Consider the following 12,522-nt stretch of genomic DNA (forward strand, 5'->3'; position numbering starts at 1 on the left):
TTCTGATTCACATTGAGTGCCAAGTTTATTCATCTACTTCCAGAAGTAAACCATATCTCCTCAAGTGGGATACATGCCCTCAAAAACATGCATCCTCAATGAGTTAAGTGATTGAAGGAAACTACTACGTAACGTTGAAGGTTAAAGGGGTTATATGATATGATAACTTGATTAGTCATTGTTCTACCGCTGAAAAGCACACTGATTGGCAGACTTCCTGTTTGTTATAGCGCAACAGGTCAGACACCCGACCACTGCTCCATTCATTCTCTATGGGGCTGCTGGAAAATAGAGGGCAGTGGTCAACAGACCCATAGGAAATGAATGGAGCATAGTTTGAGCACTGCTGTTCTGTTCTGATAGGGGTTAAAGTTCCTCATTCTGCTGATACAGTGCCTTGCGAAAGTATTCGCCCCCCTGGAACTTTTCAACCTTTTCCCACATATTATGCTTCAAACATAAAGATACCAAATGTAAATTTTTGGTGAAGAATCAACAACAAGTGGAACACAATTGTGAAGTTGAACAAAATGTATTGGTTATTTTACATTTTTGTGGAAATTCAAAAACTGAAAAGTGGGGCGTGCAATATTATTCGGCCCCTTTAAGTTAATACTTTGTTGCGCCACCTTTTGCTGCGCTTACAGCTTCAAGTCGCTTGGGGTATGTCTATGAAATTCTTGCCCATTCTTCTTTGGCAAACAGCTCGAGCTCAGTGAGGTTTGATGGAGATCGTTTGTTAACAGCAGTTTTCAGCTCTTTCCACAGATTCTCGATTGGATTGAGGTCTGGACTTTGACTTGGCCATTCTAACTCCTGGGTACGTTTATTTGTGAACCATTCCATTGTAGATTTTGCTTTATGTTTGGGATCATTGTCTTGTTGGAAGACAAATCTCCGTCCCAGTCTCAGGTCTTTTGCAGACTCCATCAGGTTTTCTTCAAGAATGGTCCTGTACTGGGGTCCATCCATCTTCCCATCAATTTTAACCATCTTCCCTGTCCCTGCTGAAGAAAAGCAGGCCCAAACCATGATGCTGCCACCACCATGTTTGACAGTGGGGATCGTGTGTTCAGGGTGATAAGCTGTGTTGCCTTTACACCAAACATATCGTTTGGCATTGTTGCCAAAAAGTTTGTTTTTGGTTTCATCTGAGCAGAGCACCTCTTCCACATGTTTGGTGTGTCTCCCAGGTGGCTTGTTGCAAACTTTAAACAACACTTTTCATGAATATCATTGAGAAGTGGCTTTCTTCTTGCCACTCTTCCATAAAGGCCAGATTTGTGCAGTATACGACTGATTGTTGTCCTATGGACAGACTGTCCCACCTGAGCTGTAACATAGTAACATAGTTATTAAGGTTGAAGGAAGACTTTAAGTCCATCTAGTTCAACCCATAGCCTAACCTAACATGCCCTAACATGTTGATCCAGAGGAAGGCAAAAAAAAAAACATGTGGCAAAATGTAAGCTCCACATTGGGGAAAATAAATATCTGCAGTTCATCCAGAGTAATCATGGGCCTCTTGGCTGCATCTCTGATCAGTCTTCTCCTTGTTTGAGATGAAAGTTTAGAGGGACAGCCGGGTCTTGGTAGATTTGCAGTGGTATGTGTCACGGGAAACCTAGGTAGGCAAGAGCTAATAACCCAGGCCCCTGCCATTTCCCTCAACTCTGGGAAACCCTGACTGACCCTCTCCCAGAGTTTACACTGATGGTGTGCATGTCTGGGCCTCCATCCTCACCCTGTCTCCTGTTTCAACCCTAGGCTGAAACCTCCACCCTCCACCCAGTGAAGAGACCACACACCAATACCCAAAGTTAGCACAGACAAGGATAACGGAAAATATGCACCACGCCGCAGTCACACAGGAACATACTATAAGTGCACAGGGCAAAATAAATACAAATAAAGGAAGGAGAAAATATGACAAAGGGAAATACACCACCAGATCAAAACTCCTTCTCCTAGACCACCACTCCAGACCGAGATAACCAAGCACAAGACAGAAGCTATAATCGGCGACGCCCAATGTTCAGAAGAACTATTTAAAGGCAGTGGGCGTGACCCCGCTTCCAAACCGAGCACCAGCTAAATTAACCCCCGACCAGCTAGATAAAATCTGGCCGACGCCACTGAGCACATAGTGGACAAAAGCGGAATTACCGCTGTATGTCAAACGCCCTAGTATGAACAGCGTCCGACATGACAGTACCCCGCCTTCTACGAGGGACCCCAGGGCCCTCACGACTTATAGGATCCGGCTTGTCCGGATGGTGGCTGTGAAACGTACTGACCAGCCGATCCGCATGAATGTCCGAGGCTGGTACCCAAGACCTCTCCTCAGGCCCATAACCACGCCAGTGTACCAAGTACTGTAAAGTGCGGCGCACTAAACGAGAGTCAACCACATTGGAAACTTCAAATTCCAAATTACCATCCACCAAGACTGGAGAAGGCGTCGGCATCGCGTCCACGGAACCCACCACCTTTTTTAATAAAGATCTGTGGAAAACGTTGTGAATCTTATACACCATAGGAAGCTCCAATCAGTACGCTACTGGGTTAATGACCGTGGCGACCCTAAATGGACCAATAAACCTAGGACCCAATTTAAGGGATGGTATTTTTAGTCTTATGTTTCTTGTGGATAACCACACCCAGTCATCCACACTCAGGTCCGGACCTGGCACACGCCTACTGTCAACCACACGATTGTACCTAGCACCCACGCTCAACAGGCGCTGTTTAACTCTCCTCCAGACTGATGACAGTTGTGCTCCTAACTGGTCTTCCTCCGGAACACCGGAAGAGCCCCCCTGACTCAAAGTACAAAATTGAGGATGTAGCCCGTAAACACAAAAAAACGGAGACTCCCCAGAAGACTCCTGGCGGTGATTATTGATGGCAAACTCAGCCAAAGGAAGGAATGTTGACTGTTATGGACCTGGTGGTTAGGAGCACCCGGAATGACCTGATGGTTAAACTATCACACAGGACAAGCTCTGGGAAGTGGGAGCTCTGCTGACCGCAAGCCTAATCCTATCACACACACACTAGAAATAGCCATGGAGCGTACCTAACTCTGCCTAGACGCCTCTTCACAGCCTAAGAGCTAACTACCACTAAAGATAGGAAATAAAGCCTACCTTGCCTCAGAGAAATTTCCCCAAAGGAAAAGGCAGCCCCCCACAAATATTGACTGTGAGTTAAGATGAAAATCACAAACATAAGAATGAAACAGGTTTCAGCAAAGGAGGCCAGACTTCACTAAACAGACTGAGGATAGAAAAGGTATCTTTGCGGTCAGCACAAAACACTACAAAAAGCCACGCAGAGTGTGCAAAAAGACCCCCGCACCGACTCACGGTGCGGAGGTGCCACTCTGCCTCCCAGAGCTTCCAGCTAGCAAGGCAATATCATGATAGCAAGCTGGACAAGAAAACAAAGATCAGCAAATAAACTAGCAGGGACTTAGCTTCTGCTGGAGTAGACAGGTCCTCAGAAAGATCCAAGAGAGATCTGAACCAGTACTAGAACATTGACAGCTGGCATCAAGTAACGATCTGAGTGGAGTTAAATAGAGCAGCCAGCCTAGGACTAAACAAGGTCAGCTGAGGAAGGAACCTCAGAACCAGCAGCTCCACTCACAGCCACCAGAGGGAGTCCATGGACAGAACTCGCCGAAGTACCATTCATGACCACAGGAGGGAGTTCGAGAACAGAATTCACAACAGTCGACCACTCCTCCTCATTGTCAGAAACAAAACAGCGTAAGAACTGCTCCAAATTTTGGTTCATACGCTCGGTCTGACCATTTGACTGAGAATGAAATGCTGAAGAATGAGACAACTTGATTTCCAGCCGTGAGCAAAATGCTTTCCAAAATTTTGCCACAAACTGAGTACCTCTATCAGAAACGATGTCAGATGGAACCCCATGAAGTCTGACCACCTCCTGCACAAATACCTGAGCCAGAGTCTTAGTGTTAGGCAACGAAGGCAAAGACACAAAGTGCTACATTTTTGAGAACCGATCAACAATCACCAAAATGACCGTGTTCCCAGCTGAGGAGGGCAAGTCAGTGATAAAATCCATGGAGATCTCCATCCATGGCTTACTAGGTACCTCGACAGGAAGTAGTGTGCCAACAGGATGGGAACGGGGCGTCTTAGCCCTAGCGCACTTGGTGCAAGCTGACACGTATGAGACCACGTCCTGTCGGATTTTGGGCCACCAAAACCGACGTGACACCAACTCCAAAGTACCCCTGACCCCTGGGTGGCCAGCCAGAACAGCATCATGATGCTCCGCCAAAACCTTTAAGCGGAGATGAAGCGGTACAAACGATTTGTTGATGGGAAGTTCAGATGGTACCTCCTCTGGGCCTCGGCAATCTCAGCCTCAACCTCGGTTGTGAGAGCCGAAACCACAACACCCTTTTGGAGGATGGGTACCGGATCTTCCCGAGGTTCTCCCCCCGGAAAACACCTGGACAGAGCATCCGCCTTAGTGTTTTTAGACCCAGGTCTGTAAGTAACAACAAAGTTGAACCGCGTGAAAAACAATGCCCAGCGAGCCTGCCTGGGAGATAGACGCTTGGCAGACTCCAAATAAAGCAAATTCTTATGGTCGGTAATAACAGTAACCTGATGAACCGACCCCTCCAAGAAGTGTCACCATTCCTCAAAGGCCAATTTGATTGCCAACAACTCTCTGTTGACGATATCGTAGTTACGTTCGGCGGGCGACAGTTTCTTGGAAAAATAGGCGCACGGACGCAAACCACTCAAGGAGGAGCCTTGTGACAACACCGCCCCCACACCAACCTCAGACGCATCAACTTCTACAATAAAAGGTTTTGATACATCTGGTTGCACCAGAATGGGAGCCGAAACAAACCTGTTTTTAAGAGATTCAAATGCGCACACAGCAGCCTCAGGCCAAAAGGAGAAATCGGTACCCTTTTTAGTCATGTCAGTTAGCGGTTTAGCAATGACAGAAAAATCCTTGATAAACTTCCTATAGTAGTTAGAAAACCCAAGGAACCACTGAAGTGCTTTTAGGTTATCAGGCCGTTCCCAATGCAACACCGCTTGCACCTTGGCGGCGTCCATTTTAAAACCAGAAGCAGACACAATATAGCCCAAGAAAGGCAACTTCTGTACTGAAAATACACATTTTTCCAATTTTGCATACAGCTTATTCTCTCTGAGGAGCTGTAACACCTGCCTGACATGATCTAAATGAGTATCACGGTTGCAAGAATATAAGAGGATGTCATCTAGGTACACAATAACGAATTTCCCCAACACATGCGAGAACACATCATTTATGAAATGCTGAAACACTGCAGGTGCGTTTGTCAACCCAAATGGCATCACCAAATTTTCAAAATGACCCTCAGGGGTATTAAAAGCCGTCTTCCACTCATCACCTTGACGGACTCTTATGAGGTTGTACGCCCCCCTGAGGTCAAGCTTGGTAAACCACTTAGCACCTGCCACCTGGTTGAACAAATCTGGTATCAGTGGCATAGGGTATGGATCACGAACCGTAATCTCGTTTAACTCCCTGAAATCCAGACACGGGCGTAGTCCGCCATCTTTCTTCTTTACGAAGAAGAACCCCCCTGCCACAGGCGAGGATGAAGGCCTGATGTGCCCTTTGCTCAAACTTTCAGCAATGTAATCCTTTAACGCTTGTGTCTCCAGACCGGAGATGTTAAACATCCTTGCTTTAGGCAATTTGGCCCCTGGTTTAAACCTGATAGTACAATCATAGGGGCGATGTGGTGGCAACTCTGAACAACCTTTCTCAGAGAACACATCCGCAGAATCCTGAAGTGACTCAGGAACGCTTGAAGTCACAGCAGACACACATGTGGTCAGGCAATTCTCCTGGCAGAATTCGCTCCACTGAATTATGTCCTGAGTTTTCCAGTCAATAACCGGGTTGTGCATAGACAACCATGGAAAACCCAAAACTACCTGTGCAAGAAGATTCCTGAGCACCTTACATGTAACCTGCTCGACATGTAGAACCCCAATGTGGCGTTTCACCTCAGCCACAAACTCAGTAATCTCCCCCTGTGAGAGAGGAGCAGCATTGATGGTGACCACGCGGATAGGATGAGGCAGTTTTTCGATCCTAAAACCGGCTGTGCGTGCAAACTCCTCATCAATGAGATTTGTGGCAGAACCACTATCAACAAAAACAGTGATTGGCAGCTCTCTGCCAGCGATAATAACTTTGGCAGGGAGCATGCATTGAGAAACCACCATGGAGGATATGCATAAGCTCAGATTGGCCTCCTCCACACCCTCTGAGCTTAGAAGTTTTCCGCCGTTGCGTTTTTCTTAGACAGCAGAGGACAAATGTTAACAAAATGACCAGTTTTACCACAGTAAAAACAGGCTCCCTGCTTCTTGAACACAGGGGCTCGATGCTTAACATGTGACACCCCTGCGATTTGCATAGGCTCCGTGGGCTCACCTGCAGCAACCTCACGTGAACCTAAACCCTCTCCCATAGGCGACGTCTCATGCTCCCCCTGATGCAAACGGCAATCAATGCGGACAACAAGACTCATAGCGGAATCCAGAGAAGCAGGAGTCTCGTACATCAGGAGGGCTTTTTTAACCCTTCCAGAAACGCCATGAATAAACTGACTCCGCAGCGCGGGATCATTCCACTGAGTGTCGACCGCCCAGCGGCGAAATTCAGAACAGTAATCCTCTGCAACACGCTCCCCCTGGCGAATAGCGTGTATCTTAGATTCTGCTAGAGCCATTCTGTCAGTATCATCGTAAATGTGTCCAAGAGCAGAAAAAAAACTCTCCACTGAGTTAAATGCAGCAGAATCAGAAGGCAAAGAAAACACCAATGCTTGAGGATCCCCGTTTAGTAATGACAACACCAGGCCCACACACTGAGCCTCATTACCTGAGGAGATCGGGCGCATATGAAAATATAGTTTGCAAGCTTCATGAAAAGTAACAAATTTACTGCGTTCTCCATCAAATTTTTCAGGTAAAGGAAACTTAGGCTCAGCAACTCTATCTGTCGCTCCAGCTTGCACATTAGATACTGCTAGTCCCTGTTGCTGCACTGCTCCCCTCAAATCAGTGACCTGTAGGGACAGCGCCTCCAACTGGCGGGTTATGGAAGTCATGGGATCCATGGAATTCAAATAATGTAGGCCGATTACAATGTCACGGGAAACCTAGGTAGGCAGGAGCTAATAACCCAGGCCCCTGCCATTTCCCTCAACTCTGGGAAACCCTGACTGACCCTCTCCCAGAGTGTACACTGATGGTGTGCATGTCTGGGCCTCCATCCTCACCCTGTCTCCTTTTTCAACCCTAGGCTGAAACCACTACCCACCACCCAGTGAAGAGACCACACACCAATACCCACAGTTAGCACAGACAAGGATAACGGAAAATATGCACCACACCGCAGTCACACAGGAATACACTATAAGTGCACAGGGCAAAATAAATACAAATAAAGGAAGGAGAAAATATGACAAAGGGAAATACACCACCAGATACGAAACTCCTTCTCCTAGACCACCACTCCAGACCGAGATAACCAAGCACAAGACAGAAGCTATAATCGGCGACGCCCAATGTTCAGAAGAACTATTTAAAGGCAGTGGGCGTGACCCAGCTTCCAATCTGAGCACCAGCTAAATTAACCCCGGACCAGCTAGATAAAATCTAGCCGACGCCACTGAGCACATAGTGGACAAAAGCGGAATTACCGCTGTCTGTCGAACGCCCTAGTATGAACAGCGTCCGACATGACAGTATGATACTCCTTCCATTTCAATATGATCACTTACACAATGCTCCTTGGGATGTTTAAAGTTTTGGAAATCATTTTGTATCCAAATCCGGCTTTAAACTTCTCCACAACAGTATCACGGACCTGCCTGTTGTGTTCCTTGGACTTCATGATGCTCTCTGTTCCTCAAACAGAACCCTGAGACTATCACAGAGCAGGTGCATTTACATGGAGATTTGATTACACATATGTGGGTTATATTTGTCATAATTAGGCATTTAGGACAACATTGGATCATTCAGAGATCCACAGTGAACTTCTGGAGTGAGTTTGCTGCACTGAAAGTAAATGGGCCAAATAATATTGCACGCCCCAGTTTTCAGTTTTTGATTTTCCACAAAAATTTAAAATAACCAATAAATTTCGTTCAACTTCACAATTGTGTTCCACTTGTTGTTGATTCTTCACCAAAAATTTACATTTGGTATCTTTATGTTTGAAGCATGGTATGTGGGAAAGGGTTGAAAAGTTCCAGGCGGCCGAAAACTTTTGCAAGGCACTGTAGGTGAGGATCCCAGCGGTTGGACCATCACTGATCAGTATTATCACCTATTCCATGGATAGGTGATATCTTGTCTTTTACGGGACAACTCTTTTAAGATTCCACATTTACCAGTAAGTTTGTTATTATTAATTGTCATTTATATATTCTTTACTTTTTGATTCAGGTGTCTTTCTTTTCCAATTTTCAGGTTGTCATACTGTCAAACGTGTCAGTGTTATTCTCGATGCTCCTTTCAGATAAAATGTGGATTGTTAAACAACATGCATTGGAGGCTTTCACACAGTTTGCTGAGGTATTTGGAAACTAATGTGCTTTTATTATGTAACTGACCTTAGATGTATTCATACTTCCTGGTTGCGAAGAACTACCTGACTTTGTATATATTGGTACGTCCTGGTGATTTTGCACACACAGAAGCTCTACGCTTGTGATCACCGCTGGGTGCTCAGCAAATCTGACAGCTTACTTTCGTCTCTCACTGCCAGGAGCGGTGCCTGCACCGCTCCTGGCGGTTTATCCCCCAAAATGCTGCTATTTATATTTTATGAAATGGTTTTTATTGTGTAAAAGTGCCAAAACAAAAAAAAATTATTTAAGAGTAATCATACTGAACCAAAGAGTAAAGCTACCTTATCAATTTTAACACTTGTGTGGCAGCATAAAAAAAAAACGATTTCAATTGTTGGCTTTTGTTCATTCTGCCTCACAAATATCGGAATAGAAAGTGATAAAAAAAAATGTCATGTGCTCGTAAATCGAACCAATAAAAACATGAACTCGCCACTCAAAAAACATGCCATCATACATGACTCTTTCTGCAGAAATATGGAAAAAATCTAGCTCTCAAAATATGGAGATGCAAACAAAAAAAGTGTGTTTTAGTGTGTGACAGCAGCCAAAAATAAATAAATCAAAAATCGTAGTAAGGCTCTGCTCACATTTATCCTGCCCTCTGTGCTGAGTGCTTACACCTGGGTTTCCATTTATATCTATGAAATACATGATTCAGCTGGAACCCCTGGCAGAAGATTTCCTATAATGAGGCGGATGGAGTCACTTTGGATGTTGTCTGGCCTATGATTTGGCATTGTCCATCTTTTTAGGTGTGCATAAAAGTGCCGTTGGCCACAGTTTTGTGCACTTCTATAAAGGACACTGCCGAACAGAGGCCTGACGGAGTCCACAGTAGCTCTGCTGCCTCATTATAGTGAATGGATCTGTCAGTGGTTTCATCAGACTCACATCATTCGCATATTTACCATATATACTCGAGTGTAAGCTAACCTGAGTATAAGCCGAGACCCCTTATTTTGCTACAAAAAAAATGTGAAAACTTGTTGACTCAAGTATAAGCCTAGGGTGGGAAATGCAGCAGCTATTGGTAAATTTCAAAAATAAAAATAGATACCAATAAAAGTAAAATTAATTGAGACATCAGTAGGATTAGTGTTTTTGAATATCCATATTGTATCAGGAGCCCCATATAATGCTCCATACAGTTCATGATGGGCCCATGAATATGCCCCATATAATGCTGCATAAAAGTTTAATGATGGCCCCATAAGATGCTCCATAGAATATTATGCTCCATATAATGCTGCATATAAGGTTAATGATGGTCCCATAAGATGCTCCATAGAATATTATGCCCTATATAATAGTGCACAAAGGCTGATGGCCCCATAAGATGCTTCATAGAATATTATGCCCCATATAATGCTGCACAAAGATTGATGGCCCCATAATGTGCTCCATAGAATATGCCCCATATGCTGCTGCTGCGATTTAAAAAAAAATTACATACTCACCTCTCGTCACTGGGGGTCTGGTCTCTGTTTCCTGAGCAGGCGGGGACACTGGTGCGCTATGGGGACAGGTGCGGGAGTCGCCACTGGCTCAGGACAGCGACACTTGCAATATTCACCTGTCCCCGTTCCACCGCCGTGCACCGCTGTATCTTCCGGGCCTCTGCAGTGACTGTTCAGGCAGAGGGCGTGCACTAACCACGTAATTGGGCCCTATGATCTGAATGTCACAGCCAGAGGACGCGGAAGACTGAACCTGGCAGTGGAACGGGGACAGGTGAATATCGCTTGCCTCCCCCTCCCCTGTCATACTCACTCCCTCCTGGTGCGTTACCTGTTATGGTCCTGGTGGTTAGGACCACATGAACTGACCTGATAAGTAAACCAAAAGCAAGGACAAGCTCTGGAAATGTGGGAACTTTACTGACCGCAATCCTGATCCTATCAACACACACTATAGGCAGCCGTGGAGCGTTCCTGACTCTGCCTAGACGCCTCTTCACAGCCTGAGAAACTAGCTACCCCTAGAAAGAAACAAAGCCTCACTTGCCTCAGAGAAATTTCCCCCAAAGTGTAGACAGCCCCGACAAATAATAACGGTGAGTTAAGGGGAAAACACAAACATAGAAATGAAAACAGGTTTTAGCAAATGAGGCTCGCTAATAACTAAATAGTCAGAAGATAGCAAGGAATCTGTGTGGTCAGTATAAAACACTACAAAATTATCCACGCAGAGAATACAAAAAGACCCCCACACCGACTCACGATGTGAGGGGCGCAACTCTGCACCCCAGAGCTTTCCAGCTAGCAACAAAATAGCATATAAGCAAGCTGGACTGAACTCATCATATACTGAGAAACATTTTCAACAAACAATGAGCAAAAATGGACTAGCATGAACTTAGCTTCTCCAGGAGGAGACAGGTCACAAGGGAAGTCCCAGAGAGATCTGAACCAGTACTGAATACAACGACAGCAGGCAACAAATAAAGGTCCAGATGGAGTTAAATAGGCTGCAAGCCTAGCAGGAACCGAGGCAGGTGGAGTCCAGCTACAGACCAGCAGTAACACTCAAAGCCACCAGAGGGAGCCCATGAACAGAACTCACAAAGTACCACTCATGACCACAGGAGGGAGCCCGAGAACGGAATTCACAACAGTACCCCCCCTTGAGGAGGGGTCACGAACCCTCACCAGAGCCCCCAGGCCGATCAGGACGAGCCAAATGAAAGGCACGAACCAAATCGGCAGCATGGACACCAGAGGCAACAACCCAGGAATTATCCTCCTGACCATAGCCCTTCCATTTAACCAAGTACTGAAGCTTCCGTCTCGAAACACGAGAATCCAAGATCCTCTCCACCACATACTCCAATTCTCCCTCGACCAACACCGGAGCAGAAGGATCAACAGAAGGAACCACAGGCACCACATACCTCCGCAACAATGACCTATTGAACACATTATGAATGGCAAAAGATGCTGGGAGGTCCAAACGAAAAGACACAGGATTGAGAATTTCTGAAATCTTATAAGGACCGATGAAACGAGGTTTGAACTTAGGAGAGGAAACCTTCATAGGAACATAACGAGATGACAACCATACCAAATCCCCCACACGAAGTCGGGGACCCACACAGCGACGGCGATTAGCAAAGCGCTGAGCCTTCTCCTGTGACAACGTCAAATTGTCCACTACATGGTTCCAAATCTGCTGCAAGCTATCCACCACAGAATCCACCCCAGGACAGTCAGAAGGTTCAACCTGACCTGAGGAAAAACGAGGATGAAAACCGGAATTACAAAAAAAAGGCAAAACCAAAGTAGCAGAACTAGCCCGATTATTGAGGGCGAACTCAGCCAATGGCAAAAAAGTCACCCAATCATCCTGATCAGCAAAAAACAAAACATCTCAGATAAGTCTCCAAGGTCTGATTAGTTCGTTCGGTTTGGCCATTCGTCTGAGGATGGAAGGCCGAAGAAAAAGACAAATCAATGCCCATCTTAGCACAAAAGGACCGCCAAAATCTGGACACAAACTGGGACCCTCTGTCAGACACAATGTTCTCCGGAGTACCATGCAAACGAACCACATTCTGAAAAAACAGCGGAACCATATCAGAGGAGGAGGCTAACTTAGGCAAGGGCACCAAATGGACCATTTTAGAAAAACGATCACAAACCACCCAGATGACAGACATCCTCTGAGACACAGGAAGATCCGAAATAAAATCCATGGAAATATGCGTCCAAGGCCTCTTCAGGACAGGCAAAGGCAAAAGCAATCCACTGGCACGAGAACAGCAAGGCTTGGCCCGAGCACAAATCCCACAGGACTGCACAAAGGAACGCACATCCCGC

The 12,522-nt window shown here is 45.8% G+C and overlaps 1 protein-coding gene across 2 annotated transcripts in view; it reads left to right on the forward strand.

Annotated features, from left to right (window-relative positions):
* Positions 1 to 12,522, forward strand: part of FIRRM (FIGNL1 interacting regulator of recombination and mitosis) — a 983,706-nt gene that overhangs the window by 849,812 nt on the left and 121,372 nt on the right. For both annotated transcript variants that reach the window (XM_077276297.1, XM_077276298.1), the window contains one exon: positions 8,544 to 8,648. In XM_077276297.1, the coding sequence (XP_077132412.1) occupies positions 8,544 to 8,648 (105 nt within the window). The remainder of the gene's footprint in view (positions 1 to 8,543; positions 8,649 to 12,522) is intronic.

Source organism: Ranitomeya variabilis, chromosome 8 (assembly GCF_051348905.1).
Source record: "Ranitomeya variabilis isolate aRanVar5 chromosome 8, aRanVar5.hap1, whole genome shotgun sequence".
NCBI classification, from domain to species: domain Eukaryota; kingdom Metazoa; phylum Chordata; class Amphibia; order Anura; family Dendrobatidae; genus Ranitomeya; species Ranitomeya variabilis.